Source organism: Xiphophorus maculatus, chromosome 3, assembly GCF_002775205.1.
Source record: "Xiphophorus maculatus strain JP 163 A chromosome 3, X_maculatus-5.0-male, whole genome shotgun sequence".
Classification (NCBI taxonomy): domain Eukaryota; kingdom Metazoa; phylum Chordata; class Actinopteri; order Cyprinodontiformes; family Poeciliidae; genus Xiphophorus; species Xiphophorus maculatus.
This window is the reverse complement of record NC_036445.1, coordinates 17499394-17515225: the sequence shown is the minus strand read 5'-3', so window position 1 is coordinate 17515225 and position 15832 is coordinate 17499394. Positions and strand designations below refer to the sequence as shown.

Sequence of the window (15832 nt, the reverse complement as noted above, 5' to 3'; positions counted from 1 at the left end):
ACAGTTTAGAGGCTGTAAGAAGTGATTCAGCTTAGGCTTTGTAAATATCACTAATAGAAGTTTATACCATACCTACTTATTAGTACTAATATAATGTGTCTATTATGACATTAGTATAGCTGCATTAGGATAATATTTATCTTTCCAATGAATATCAAATGTCTTTTTGGGTGAAGATGAGGTCTTTTTATTTCGACATACATACATTTTTTATTTTTTGTACCTATTTAATATATAGTTTGAAATTTATTGTCCATACTTTTAATAATTCAATAACTCAAACAAATTTAATTTACGTTCAATTTAAACGTGAAAACCGATTCGTTTTTATGCCGAAACAACGTGTGGCCTCGTGCAATTTCGTCATTTGACTTCATTTTTTCTGGACGTCGATGATGACGGACAACAGACAGATCTCCTGGAGCTGCAGGCCAGAGGTCACAGAGGTAATGGTCACACTGTAATCCACCATCTTTTATTTGCAGCTTTTCAGCTGAACTCCATGTTTTCCTTCTGAAGAGGATCGAGTTGGACCTAACCTTCAGCGTTTAAGTTTGTTTTAACCCATTTTTTTCTCCTAGACTAAGCAACTGGCGGACCTTTTGTTGCAAATAACTTTTTTTTTTCTCCTTGATAAAGAAACCAAAACAGCTTCTACTACATCTAATGCTCTTTTCTCCTATAGAAACACTGGAGCAGCTCTTTTTTTCTGTCTCTCTCTTTATTCTGTCCTTTCAAATCCCCTGGGGGTAGTGACAGATGGTCTTTCATACAGAGCCAACGTCTGGCTCTGCTGGAGGGTTCATCCTGTTAAAGGGTAGTCTTCATTTTTGGAAAGTCTTCCTGTTAAAGGGAAGTGTTTCCTCTCCACTGTCACCAGGTGGATCTTCAGTAAAAGTCATTGCTTTAGCTTAACTATTAACCAATTTAAATAATTGGTCTAGTATCAACCTTATTCTAAAAGTCTTCCTGTTAAAGGGAAGCCTTTCTTTTTGAAAATCTTCCTCTTAAAGGGCAGTTTTTCCTTTCTTGTTACCACGTGGATCCTCAGTAGGAGGCATTGCTTAAGCTTATTTATAATGAATTTATTTAATTGGTGCAGTGTTATTTTTTCATGAAGTCTTCCTGTTAAAGGGAAGGTTTTATTTTCAGAAAGTCTTCCTGTTAAAGGGAAGTTTTTCATCTCCACTGTCACCACATGTATTCTCAACGTGAGGCATTGCTTAAACTTTCATAACTTTTAGCCAATGTTTGATAACCGGTATTTATTTTATTTTTTTTGGAACGTCTTCTTGTTAAAGGGAAGTCTGTCCTTTCTCTTTTCACAACATGCATGTTGATTATGAGGCATTGACTGAGCTTACTTAACAAATTTAAATTGGTGCAGTGTTTAGTTTTTTTGGAAAGTCTTCCTGTAAAGGAAAGTTTTTCCTCTCCACTGTCACCAGATGGGATCCTCAGTACGACTTGTTGCATTAGCTTAACTTTTAACCAATTTAAATAATTGGTTCAATATTAACCTTATTTTGGAAAGTCTTTTCACATGAATCCTTAGTAGGAGGCATTGCTTAAGCTTACTTACCTAGTGCATTGTTCACTTGTTTTCTCTTGGAAAGTCTTCCTGTTAAAGGGAAGTCTTTTTTGGAAACTCTTCCTGTTAAAGGGAAGTTTTTCCTATCCACTGACACAGCATATGTCTTCAGTGTGAATCTCTGCTTCAGCTCGCATAACTTTTAATCAATGTTTGATAACTGCAGTTTGGTTTTTTGGTAAATCTTCCTGTTAAAGGGAAGTTTTTTCTCCCCTGTCACCACATGCATCTTCAGTGTCTATGGTGGTGAATGATAGTTTTGAGCTCATGGTTGAGAATTTAAGGCCTTCTTAACACCACATGGTATATAAACCGGGAAGCTATGGTATATGGACATGGTATATGGACCAGGAAGCTATGGTATATGGACCGGGAAGATATGGAAGCCGATCAACAGCTTTTGTTGAGATGGAACGACGACTCTGAAGACACCAGATGGCCTCGGACTGTGAAAGGTAGGAATGTGAATACGACGCCAGGAAATGTGGTTTGGTACTTCCGGTAGCCACTCCTCAAGACTATGAAGTCATCGGATGAGTTCAAGGACTTTAGCAACAAGCGAGTACAACGAAGGGGTCGATGCATTCCATGCACAAAGCTTCACGCAAGAAAAACACGGTAGGATATTTGAAATGTAGGAGTTGTGGTCTTGGTTAAAAAAAGGGTAACCAAAATCCTTTTGGTTACCAAAAAGGGGTAACCAAAACGTAATAAAAGGTTGTGGGTTCGGTATTTGTTTCCACACACAATTCGGCCGGGTGTGCGAAAACAAACCCAACAGGGTACCAAAGGGTTAAGAGATACCCTTCGGTTGGGTTTGTGTGAAAACGAACCCTACCGAGGGGTAAGGGATTTAGTTGCCCTTCGGTCAGGTTTGTGCGAAAACAAACCCTACCGATGGGTAAGGGATTAGTTGCCCTTCGGTCAGGTTTGTGCGAAAACAAACCCTACCGACGGGTAAGGGATTAGTTGCCCTTCGGTCGGGTTTGTGCAAAAACGAACCCTCCCGACGGGTAAGGGAATTGTTGCCCTTCGGTCAGGTTTGTGCGAAAACGAATCTTACTGACGGGCAAGAGGTTAATTGCCCTTCGGTCAGGTTTGTGCGAAAATGAACCCTACCGACGGGTAAAGGTGTGAAAACTAACCAACCAAACTTGGATTCTTTAGTCAAATATGTGTATGGAATCCATTATAAAGATTATTAACAAAGTCATTTAAGAGGTCTTTTGAGTTTTTGAAAAGTGATGATTTCAGAGTTATGCGGTTTGACCGTAAAACTGCACCCGACTTGTTGTCTTTCTGTCCTGTTCTTCTGTCCTGTTGTGCTGCAGGAATCCTCCTGGATCATCTCTGTTTTTGTCTTGGATTTTGTCATTCATCTCCCCCATCAGCACACAGAGGAAAATGACTGAACTTAAGACATTAATCAAAGCGACTTCAGTTTATCTTTTTTCTTTTTTTTTTTTTCTTTTTTACCAAAAACTGGATAAGTCTTCAGTCTGGTTTTTTGACCTCAAGCAGCCATTGTTTTATTTTCTTGTTTTATGGTTAATTTTGTTTAGAGACTTCATAATAAGTTTTGTTTTTATTTATTTTAGACATGTAAAATGATTTCCAATTTCAGTGTTAAATGTTAGAATTTAATATATATTGATTTTTGAGAATGTTCTTGCATTATTTTAGCGTTACCATGGTTATGGCATTTATTATGAGAAGGCTTAGACTGGTTTATTGTGATCTGTCTGTATTTATGCTGCTGTTTGTCATTTTCTGTTTCTACTACATTATTTATTTCAACTGCTTTTGTTTTCTCAGTTATTTTTCTCTCTTCTCTCTATTTTTCTCAGTTATTAGAAAGCTTAGTTTCTAACTAAACTTTTTAGTTAGAAAAGGTTTAGTTTCTAACTAAACTCATTGTTTAGTTAGAAACACCAGAGCGCCACCTTCTGGCCTCTCTCCAGATCAGTTCAGTTCAGAGCAGGGAACTGTTTCTGGCTTTGTTTTTTCCCCTCCGTGGGCTGCCACCTTATCGTGGTGGAGGGGTTTGAGTGTCCCAGTGATCCTAGGAACCATCGGAGGCCTGGTGCCTCCATTTGGGTCGGGTCTGCCGGGGCAAACGGGTCCTAGGTGAGGGATAGGACCAAGAGCAGCCCAAAGATCGCTTAGAAATATAAACACAGAATGTTTCTATTTATAAATGGTGATGTGGACAGGGTCCCGCTTACAACCAGAGCTATAGACAGAAGTCAGAGTTTCTCCCAGTGTTTTATCAGCCTGGTGGGCTACCAGGCTTTATTTCCCCCCGCCCTCATTAGGCTATGGGTTATTTTAAATGGTGATTTTTTTTTCCACCAGTGACAGTAAAGACAGCTTAAAGTAAATGTTTAGACTTGAGACTGAGGAGTTGTGAACCAATTGTGCCATCCCATCAGTTGCCCGTTGGCTTCACACGCAGTTATTTTGGGATTTCCCTCTGTAATTTCCCCTCAGATAGCACGGCGGGAAATCCACGCTTTCTGATTGAGCGGCCTCCTCGTTTTTTTTTTTTTGTACTGTTGTAACCATTAAACAATCTTCCCTTCAGTTCAACCTTATAAGTAGAGACACATAGTTGATGCTACCATCATACAATAACTTGCAATTACATATTGGCATCTGTGTAATTTTCACAGGTGGTGAAACATTGTCAACAGCTGCTGAAAGTAACTAAAAAAGTTACTTTTAATGTAACTTTACTTTCCAAATCAAGTAATCAGTAATTCGATTAAAGTTACTTTTTCAAAGTAGCTATGCCATCACTGATTATATCTAATGTGAAACAATAAGGCACACATGCCAGATCACTCATTCCCACAGTTTCACATGACACCATTGATACTCAAACGTCTGGCACATCTTTTGGCTCAAAGAAAGTGCCACTCACAATGTGGCTCTGACGTGTGATTTGTCCTAGTCCAGTATTCTGTCTGTGTGACGTCTGCTGCCACCTCCTGATGATTTCACTTCACTGAAGAAACAGACAAATCACATTCAAACGACTGAAATCTTTTAGGAAACATTAAGAAACCCTTTTTATGTATCATATTGTAAAAATGCTTCATCTAATTTTCTAGCATTCACTGTTTTGCCTTTTAGTCTCCATGTTTCCTTGTTTTGCTCTATTTTGTTCAAAAAGCCAATTCCAATCCTTCTGACATTTACAGAGTCCTACACCATAAATCAAAAAATCTATTTAAAGCAGCAGTGGCCCTGAGTAAGGCAGACCTTCATTTGCATCCATCTGCAGACACACTGAGGGTTTCTTGAAATTACCGAGTTTAATTCAGCTTAGTTTGACAGACTCTGAGAGAAATTAAGCCTTCTCATATTTAGAGCAGCAGCAACCACAGTTTCCTTTGTTTAAACGGAAGACAATTCGAGAAACAGGTGCATGCAAAACAGCAGCCCCAGGAGGATGACGCACCCCAAGTCTACAACAAATCCTGTAAGTACATTTAATGTTAAATCTATCGATGTTTTGTGTTTGATTCTGTAGAAAACATGTTTGCTCACTACCCTACTAACTGGATATTAATAAGCTGCAATGTAGTGCTTTCTATCTTATCAACATTGCTCTGCCTCAGCTTTTCAACCAATATGTCTGTTATACACACGGTTATGTTGAAGCTCTGACATCAGAGTTACATATAAAACATTAATATTCCTGTTGGTTCTTTTGGCTCAGTTTAAGAGTACTCTGTTGATGTGTTTTCATATATTGATTCTGCTTTTGTTCACATTGTGTCGAGGTGGATGTAATTATCATCGTCTTGTGGGAAATGCCAATCATGCACATTTCACACAAGTGTCACAATTGCTTCTCCTTTCTCTGGAGGCTAAAATGCTGATGTCACATTTCATAGGTTGAAGGTGTCTAAAGAATGTGTAGATTGTAAGTAAACATAGCAAACCGAACTGAGTTAGTTGGTAGGTGTGTGTGCACAAACAGTCCTTTGAAGAAGTATTTGCCCCTTAAAGATTTAAAGGTTGTTTGCACGGTTAAATACAGTTCACCCTTCTTTGTCAAGTGTACATAGAGGCAAGGCAAGGCAAGGCAAGTTTATTTATATAGCACTTTAAAACAGTACCACTGACCAAAGTGCTGTACAATCACAAGATTAAACAAATAAAAATCAAAATTAAAACACATAAAAACCAACAATGCAGTAACGTAAAACACTCTATATAATACATAAACATACCCAGATAAATACAGAAAAGCAGCATCTCAAACTGAATCAAAGGCCAACCGAATAAGGTAAGTCTTAAGAGCAGATTTAAAAATTGCTAAACTCTACTATACTCTACATAGAGTATAGTAGAAATCAAAGAAACACAGAATAGAAATGTCCTTTATTGTCCCACAATGGGGAAATTTCTGTGGAACAACAGCAAAGTGACAGATACACGTTTTAGATTGTCAGTCTAATTATTAATTGGTTGAATTGCCCTAGCAGTACCTAGGTCTGACCTGATTACTTCTTGACCTGCAGAAAGAAGTCCTTTAAATATAACTAGCCTGACCGCAGTAAGCAGGCTAACATTCTTCTTCTTCTAATTTAAACAAATTCAGTAACAGGTTGAAAACAAAGAAAAATTGGCATGTTCCCATGTGGAATAATTTAGAAAACCTCTTCAGGCATTGGGGCTCTAGCAAGAGCCATTATCCACAAAGTGACACTTTCCAAACTGGTAGGTCACAACAGAGCCTAGAACAACATGTAGGCCTCAATATTCTGGTCAATATGGCAGAGTTCAGAGGCCAAACCCACTGTGAGGTCCAGCTCACATTTTCCATAAGGGATCTTGATGAGCCTCAAGATCTTTGAGAAAATAATATGTGGAGTGTTAGAACAAAGTGTAACATTTGGAAGGTGTGTGTCGTATTTCAGTTGTAAAAATGAATAGCATTTCAACAAAAGACAGTGTTATTTTGCTGACAGTCAAATGTGGTAATGATATACAGTAGTACATCATAATATTGTATATCAGATACACAATATTATGGGGCTACTTGCTACTTTAGAATCTATATGGCTTCTCAATTGGTAGAACCATAAATTCAGAAAATCCTAAGGGAGAAAAAGACCTCAAGCCTAGCATAGACTTTAAAATTTCAAAAATAATGTCGGACTTGATTGTGTCATACGGTGCAAGTGAGATGCTGTAGAAGCTGCTGTCACACTATATGACATAAAGTTGCTGGAACACTATTGTATCAGACCGATCCAACAGACATATCAGTTGATCAATAAATGAAAATCCAGTTGTAACTGTCAATGTGCTTATTATTGCAGTTATGTGCTTAAAAGAGGGAGAGGAGTATAGAAGCAAAAGGAAAGAACACAATTTACCCGTGCAAATGTCAACATCTGAAGGCTTGAACAGGTCAAGAATCAGACGTTAGTCACAGCACCAATCATATTTTCCCAGAACGCATCAGACACTGCTTGATGCTTCATGTTTGATGCAGGATGTTTTTGGTGAATAGGTGTTTAAAGCATTTGTCACACCAATCGTTTTTGCCTGGCAAAATATTTTGGCTGAGATAACCACACAGGCTGAACCTGAATTTAAGTACAGTCCTTCTCTGGATGGTTCAAATAACAACATTCAGTATTTGTGTGGCCTTGTTAAAGTCTGGACTTCAATCCAATTGCAATCCCATAGTGTGAAACAGGTTGCTATGCTTAAAACCTCTCCAATGTGGCTAAACAATCAATTCCTCAGCAACTGGTTGGCACTTAACACAAAGGGCTGATGGCAGTCGTTGCCGCCAAGGGTTCCGAACCAATTATTAGGGTTAGAAGCTCAAGTTTGTTTGGATGTCTTATTTCCCTCAATTAAGAAAAAAAATGTTTGTTGATGACAAAGTTCATTTAAATAACTTGTGGAAAATCAGAAGAAATCTGCAATGGAGCAAATGCATTTGGACTACTCTGCAGAGGACTACACTCTGCAGTTAGGAATGCTACCCTGTGAGGGGTGGAAAACAATGGCAAAGTGGGAGGAGACAGAATGACAGAGAGAGAAGCTGAGAGGAAGCTAGAGAGCCAAGACAGGAAGACAAACCAGTGTAGCAGGTTTGCGTCACTGTACTCAGTCCATCATGCAAAGCAAAGAGAAGAGCAACAAAGAGAGGAGTTAGATGCTGATGTCACCGCTGAGCGCTGTCCACAACTACCAACATGATGGCTTGGGATGTGATCAGAGGACACGTTTTGTGAAGGTACAGTTGGTGTTTATGTAAATAAGCAACTTTGTTTCTTTATATTAATGCAGGTTTAAAGTTTTATCCCAGGTTACACAGATGGGAGGCTTAGGAAGCCTGCAGCACAGGTGTTTCTGTAAGCTGACACTCAGACTCTCCTACACTGGAAAGCACCTCTGAAGTCCATTATTAAGAAAATACATTCTGAAATATAAGCTTAAAATGCTTCAAACCTTGACAAGTTATAGTGCTTTGGGTTTTTAGACTTTATATTTGAATAATTTATTGGATTTTTTTCTTATCAGTCATCGCTCTGGAATAGTTTCACCTGCTGGAAATGCCTGTTATGTTGCTGCTTTATACTCAGGTCAATGATAAGACATTGTCTGGCAGCAATATTATCTTTCTCTCAGTGGCCTGTATGGAAATTAGGGTGGCTTTGTCATTATCTGTTGTTGCTATGTCTGCTTAAAGTATATGAATCCACTAGCACAAGATTTTTCAATTAGTTTGACTGTCTCACTGAGACCGATACACATTGCATAGAGACTGGTGCTATGGTAGTGAATCAAAACATTGTTTTTAGCTGAGTAGGATTGCTGTAAGGTGAGTTTTTCCAGTTTTTGGTTCAGGTTTAGCCAACAGGTTATCTTGAGCTTGTTGGCTGTATAAACAGATATTATGGTGTGTGTCGAAAGCAGAGAGCTGGTAAAGGATTGGGTGTTTTATGTTACTTTGAGGAGAATGTCGTGAAGCAGTAAAATATTGTAATATTAGAAGACTGAAAAGTTCAAAGTAAGTTAAGTTTTTTTATGTTTTCCTACCAGTTGATATAGATTTTTTTTACAGTGGCCTGTAAAAATATCCATACAACTTTAATATGTACACAATTTCATACATTACAGTTTTGTTGAAATACTAACACCGTTTCCACATTATTCCACATAATAATGAAGCGGAAGTAAAAAAAAGATGTTGTTTTGTTTTCTTCACAAATACAAATCAGAAAATTTTGGCCAGCACAGGAATTAATGTGTATTTAATAATTTTTGCTTTTGAGTTACGTTTCTTCCAACTCTACAAAAAAAAAACCCTTCAAGTTGTTGGCAGAATATCTCAAATTTAGTCATACTTAAAAGAGAGAGCCTGTAACAGTAGTTTTTAAGTTTTGTCACAGATTTCCTGTTTGGATTTAGATCTGAACTTTGATTAGGCCATTCAAACATATGATTATGCTTAAATCTAAAACATTCAATGGTAGCTCTGGTTGTATTATGGTCCTGTAACAAAAATACAACTTCCTTTCAGTAGCCCTGTATTTAGCTCCATCCATCTCTGACTAGTTTTTGTCATCCTGCTGAAGAACAGCATCCCCATCATCATGCTTCCTGCCACACAGTTTTTTCATGTTGATGAACATATTCAAATTTGGTTTACTCTACAGGTTTGCTGTATTGACTTCTCTAACACTGGTCTTGGTCTTCCAACTCTTTCATAAAGGAAAGGATCTGTTAGATGTGCTCCTTGGTAGTAATGATGCTATTTGCTGACTGTTTTTAAAAAGCCTCATCTTAGTAGTACATCTTTATTTGTGCTGCAATCAAATTATATATACACAGACTCTCATTATTAATAAGGTAACTGCTGCAGACTCTTGCTTGATTTTATTTATGGGTTTTAGAATAGGATACAATTGCTTGCCAAGCATTTTATATTTTTATTCATAAAAATGAAAATGTAAAGAAATTGAGACGTTTCCCTTCTCCTTCCTAGATATGTACAAGTTTGGGTGGTCTGTCACATCAAATTCTATATACTTTATTGGAATGACACATTCCAAAACATACATTGGAAAGTGTCATTTTCTATTACAAAAAGCAATATTTTTGCTACTTCAATTGTTCTCTAGTAAAAGCATCTCTGTTACATCCTATATTTATTGATCACTGTGAGCCTGTTTGACTGTTTCTGCTATACACGTCAAAATGTATAATAAACACTGAACACTAAAAATTTACCTTTTTATATTTGGCAGGTCCTGGAAGTATGTCACTGAAGCTGTGAATCGAAATTTGAAGTCTCAGAAAACAAATTCAGAAGAAGAACCAAAGAAGACAATCTAATTGTCAACCACATTTAGGGATACATCCAGAGAATTTCATTTTTGAAATAAGCTTTTTCCTTTTTTTTCTTTTTTGCAAAAGTCCTTCAAAAAGACTGGGATCTGTCAAACACCAATTTCTACTTTTTTCTTTTTGAGAAACAAAATTTCATAAAAAAAACAATTCTGTTTTTAACTCTCAAACAATGGACTTGCTCCCACCTTCAACAAGTGAAGATATCCCAGAGAGTACGGGTATGCGATTCACTGTCCGCTCAGCTAACTCTCCTTCCTACAGTCTCACTCGTAGGTCAGGGGTAAGGAAGCGACTGACAGCTGAGAATGCTGATGACACCGATTGTTTAAACACAAAAGAGGACTTGGGTTTTGTCTACCAGAAAGACATCAACCAGAGTGATGCAGTCGAGAGAAACCCCCAAGAGAGTGGGACTGTTGTTGGAGGAAGCCTGGCACTCCATGGCTTGGGCAGGACAGAGGGAAGGGGAGGCAACCTGCCAAGCAGAAGTATGAGTTTAGACTTGAGGTCAAAGTCAAGAAGTCTATCTAGGACTACCACAGCTGGCGAACCCAAATTGCTTGGTAAAACAGAAATTAGAGGTTTCGAGGAACAAAGGGCAGAAATTGAGAAAATACAGAGAGGTGGGACTTCTTCCTCAAGTCCTACTTACTTTGAAGACAATCACTCAGTAAATCACAAAGACTTTGCAGACAGAGTCGGTAAGGCCAACACACTTCCTGTCAGATTTAAGACCGAGTCCAGGCCTGCCTCGAGGCTCGACTGTCCGTCAGGGCCCCAAGGTGGGCAGAGCATCAAAGAACGCATACAGAAACTCTTTGAATCTGCTGGTGATACAACAGTTGGGGGAACCTTTCCCAGGCGGTTCTCATCGTGTGATGACTACAGTCCGGTGAGAAAAGTGACAACCATCTGGGCTCCAAAGGAAGAAAATCATCCAAGCTCTGAGACGTTAGCTTCTATTGAGACAATCAAACTCAAAGAGAGATCAACAGGGACACGTAGGCAAGAAGAGTTAAGTAGCAAGTATTTAGAGGAAGATGGTTACAGGAGGGAGACGATAGAAATGGGCACAAAGTCCTTGGATAGAGCTAGGAGCAGGAATACAGTTGCAGGTCGAATTAGGTCTGCCAGGACTGGAGCTGGCATGGCACAGTCCCAAACATTTGAAGGATCCATACTTGCACAGAGAAGGTACAACCAAGAAGACAAAAAAACAGACGTGACTGAAATAAGTAAAGCCCAGAAGGGCAACAAAGAAAGAGATGAAGGAACAAAACAACAAAGTAAACCCAGGAGTGGAATTGCAGATGGCATTTTTTATGCAAATCCAAGTGAGGGCACCCTGCCATCGCCAGAGTGGAAAAAACTTCCAGAGATTCTGTCGGCCCCCTCTTCAGCCAGTGTGAGAAATAAGATAAGTCAATTTGAAGCTCTGACACAGAGAGCAGCAAGCGAATTCCAGATCCCAAGGCGAAGTATGTCTGTACAGGCACAGCCCTGCCAACGCCAAGAAGGGGTTAAGAAGAGTGGGTCCGCAAAATACATAGGTGAGCGAAACTATAAGTGGGAGACGAAGACAGATGGAAGCAGTGAAAAAAGGATGATGTTTGCATCAGAGAAGTCTTTATCACTGGTTGACTTTGGATTCAAATCAAGAATGTCAGAGACAGATTCAGGTAATTTATTAGACAGAAGGAAAAACAACTTATCCAAAGATTTAGGTCAATATTACAGCCACAAGAAAACTTTGCACATCCCTCTTAATGAAGGAGCGGAAAAGCGCAGCAGATTTCTTTTCTCCGAGGACTCAAACTTGAGAGACACTGTGACATTAACACATACATCAGACATGCAGCCAAGGCCACAGTGGCAAATTTTTTCACCAGTTAGTGATGATGACAAGACTCCGACAAACACCCCTCTGAACACCCCACCTTTTCTTTCACCTGTCCAAGAACCAGAGGATTTCTTTCCCATTGCAGATAACACAAGCCTTCATGTCACTGGACAAGAAGACAAAGCTAAAGATACAGACTCTACTCTTTCTCCTCCGGTCATTCTCTCCCTGACCAGTGAGCCAGATTTTTCCCAGACCAGCAAGTCGGACGTTTTCTTAACAGACAAAGAAAAAACTAAAGATAATGAGTCCCTAGATCTCCCTCCTGACATTTCTTACCAAAACAACTTGTCGGATGTCGTCTATTCAAATGTAAAAGCAGAATTACCTACAGGGAGGAAACAGCTATTGGATCTGAATGCATGGATAGCCGGCCTGGACCCAGAGTACAAAAACTGGAACGAATACATGGGGGAGTGTGAGGATGATGATGACAGCACACAGAAGGATGATGATTCAAACGACTCAGACTCTGGGGATTCCTCGGTGACCATAACCAGCAACATGAGCCAGTCAGAAAACAGGAGTTTCAGCCTCAGGTAGCTTATGTTTGAATTATTGGATTTCTTGTTTCATGGAAGTTGTAGTTAAAGTGACTTACTTGTTTTTTTCTCACACTCCTGCTGTATCAGTCTTTCAAACTTGTGCAACTTCTCTGGTACTGACGTCGAATCAGATAATGACAACGACGATTGGCAGCTGCCAGGCCGACGATCTGCCTCATTTAGCTCAGATGTCTCTGCCTTTTCCTGTGTCTCTCTGCTTCCTACTGATGAGCTCGACAAGCTGGTAGAGGAAGTCAAGAACCTAGGGGACGAAACATTACAGGTATAGACGTTGAAGAATTGTTTTATTATCTTTTTATGCCAGTGATTTAAACAAATGATAACTGAAAAAAAAACAGTTATCATTTGCAGTTTGTGTCCAACTTCAGTAACTAAGGCAAAAAAAATCTTCATTTTCTTAGGTGGTGAAAGCTAAACTATTTCTGTCTAGTACTCTCATATAGGAAACATTTGGTCTCGTGTATTTCAGGAAGGAAAGGTGAAACTATTGTTTCCCATTTGTTTGTTTCCAACCAAACTATTGGCCTCTGTAGTAAAAAGCTCTGAATGCTAAAGTGATCCATCTGCATTCCAGTAGCATGTGCAAGGCATGCATGCAAAGCTTGTGTGAGTGTGTAAATGTACTCTGAGGCGTGTAATGTTAAGACAGTGCATTCAAGTTAGACTAACATTTTCTTGAGGGACTCTGCGTTTAAATTTTACAATTTTCTTCAAAACTTCATTTGTTTTTGGAATGAAAAGTGTCATGGCACTAATCTTTTTTCTCTTTTTTGCCTGTCTTGCAGGACTACGATGATGTGCATGTAGTGGTTCTGCACAAGGAGGTGGGAGTAGGACTTGGGTTCAGTCTGGCAGGGGGTGTAGACCAAAACAAACCTGTCACTGTAAGAAAACCCCCCATTTCTCTTTCTCGTATGGTAAATGTTAAGACATTGTATGTCTTCATTTTTCTGCTGTGTCATTATTTTGCTTTCAGGTTCACAAGGTTTTTAACTCAGGCGTTGCGGCCAAGGAGGGTTCGATTAGTGAGGGAGACCATGTTTTGTCCATTAACGGCACTGCTTTTTCAAAAAGTACTCACTTGGAGGCTCTGAGGACCCTCAAAAGGGCGAAGAGTAGAGAGATGGCAGTGGTGGTCTTGAGGAAAGGTGACCTCAGTCAGTCAGAGACTCAGTATGAGACAGGTGAGAGGCAATGCTTTACAAAGAGTCTAAACATGCAAGTCTTTGACATTGGAACTTAAAGTTAAGTACAATGTGTGAATTTTTACACTTTAAAGGCCAGCGTGTGTGCATCCAACTCGAGAAGAACAGCGTGGATCTGGGTTTCAGCCTGATGGGAGGTGTAGGGTCCAATCTAGGGAACAAACCACTCACCGTCCAGAAGATCTTCCGGGGTAAGAACAACAAAAACACTATATGTGCCATTTATGCGGAATAGACCAATATCACTTATTAAATAAAAACTATTAGCAAGTTCCTCAATTTCATCATACCATATTACATTACATTATATTTTATTACATTATGTTACATTATATTATATTATATTATATTGCTGTATAACAGCTCTCTGTAAGTTGTGGTCATATGGAGAAAATGATATCATAAATCAAATTATTTAAGAATTTGTTTCAGAAGTAAGAGACACAGTCAGCCATGTCTTATAGATCCATAAGTCTTTAAGAAAACCTAAAAAGGTTTGCAACTTTATGCATTATTATGAGAGGGGTATACCTTGTGATTTTATAAGTAAACACCAGCTTGTCAGGTTTCTAGCTTTGCTTTGTGCCACAGCATCTCAATTAGATTCCAGTTTGGACAAGTCTGGACTTTGACCTCAAAACCATTGCTGCAATTTAGTGTTGACCTTGATCATTGCCCTGCTACGCAGACAGAGTGTGCTTAAGCTGAAAGTCTTTAACCAAAGCACCAAAATTCTCCCACAGGTTTTTATGGTAGAGAACAGAACGTCTGTTCGTGGTTCAGAGGTGATAAAGCTCCCGACTTGTTTGACTGTGATGCTCTTTTTCTGAAATACTGTGTTAGTTTTAAGGTTGTTGTAACATCTTCTTAAAACTTCCACGTTTGCCTCACCAGTCTGCACAGGATTTTGCTACAAACCTTGGGTGCAGAAAAATCGTATATTTAAAAAAGAAATAAGACAGAACTTTGTTTGTTTTGAGTTGTTTTGTCCTTGAAACTCTATAGGGACACATTTCCCAGTCTATTTTTAGTGCTAACTCATGAACACTAACCTTCACTGATGCAAATAAAACTTTACATGTTTGTTTCTTTTGTGACTTCTTGGACGGGATGTCACCGTCACTCTTGGAAGTCAGAGTCCATCAAGAGAGCCCACAAATGCACAGGAAGAACATGTGCGTTCTGGAACAGTGGTGCTACTTACTATGCAGCCCCTAATACTGAACTTGTCCAATAAATGTGGTTTGATTGATTGAAGTATTTTGACGTGGAGGGTGTTACCTTTAATAAATCCAATCGTAAAAAAAATACCCTGCATTTTGCATTTACTCTGGTTATCTTTATCTGATGTACGATTTGGTGGTCTGAAACATTTAAGTGTGGCCAAAAAGCCAGAAAGTAGTCATATCTGAGGACATAAATACGTCCTTACACTGTATGTGTAAGAGCAGTGACATAAGCGAAAGTTCATTTTCACATTTTAATCATGATGACACAAATTAATCTGTCAGTAGTTTTCTCCTGCAATCAAACCATTTGTTTTTCCAGTTTTATGTATGTCAAAATATTGAGTATGTTGGAAGTATTTTGTTTTTCTTTCTTTTGTGTTGTGCAACAGTAGATATATGGGTCTAAAAATTTTAATGATTTAGAAGCTTGCCCTATATGTGTAATATAAAAGATAATATGTGAATTTCTGTTCAGCTTTAATTCAAAATATTAAATAGACAAACTCAGTGAAATAGCAGTCCCATGCCTGTTTGCTTATAGCATGAGCTAAGCTAGTAAGGCTTTTAAAAAAAACTTTTAATTGCCACAATTACATCTTTTTTTGAAAAAGCCACTGGCATAAAATTGTATGTAAAGTTGTTTTTTTTTTTATCCTTTCAGGTGGTCCTATTGACAAGATGTTCCCTGGTGATGAGATTTTAGAAATTCAAGGCTTCAGCGTGGTGGGGAGGAGACGTCTGGAAGTGTGGAATTTCATTAAAACTCTTGCCTCCGGGCCTGTGGAGGTGGTGCTACGACGGCCGGTTAAAGTTACGCATTTATGAGGACAGCGCTGATGCTTCACCTTGTTCACAATTTAAAGAATGTGGACCAACCAGAAACTCAGAGGCTGTACAATTGACGGCTTTGGATCCTGCCATGGAAAATAACTTTTAAAAATAAAACCGTCGGG

At 38.8% G+C, this 15832-nt stretch overlaps 1 protein-coding gene across 2 annotated transcripts; it reads left to right on the top strand.

The window, feature by feature from the left end:
- Window positions 1-5007: 5007 nt before the first annotated feature.
- Window positions 5008-15782, top strand: LOC111608127. 2 transcript variants are annotated; one of them, XM_023331053.1, is made up of 7 exons: window positions 5008-5075; window positions 9877-12418; window positions 12512-12707; window positions 13231-13329; window positions 13422-13629; window positions 13725-13841; window positions 15541-15782. In XM_023331053.1, the coding sequence occupies exons 2-7, from the start codon at window positions 10149-10151 to the stop codon at window positions 15702-15704; spliced, it is 3054 nt and encodes a 1017-aa protein (XP_023186821.1). In that variant the 5' UTR covers window positions 5008-5075; window positions 9877-10148; the 3' UTR covers window positions 15705-15782. The 2 variants fall into 2 exon arrangements, with proteins under 2 accessions (XP_023186821.1, XP_023186820.1); XM_023331052.1 differs by lacking the exon at window positions 5008-5075 and adding an exon at window positions 6496-7859.
- The last annotated feature ends 50 nt before the right edge of the window (window positions 15783-15832 follow it).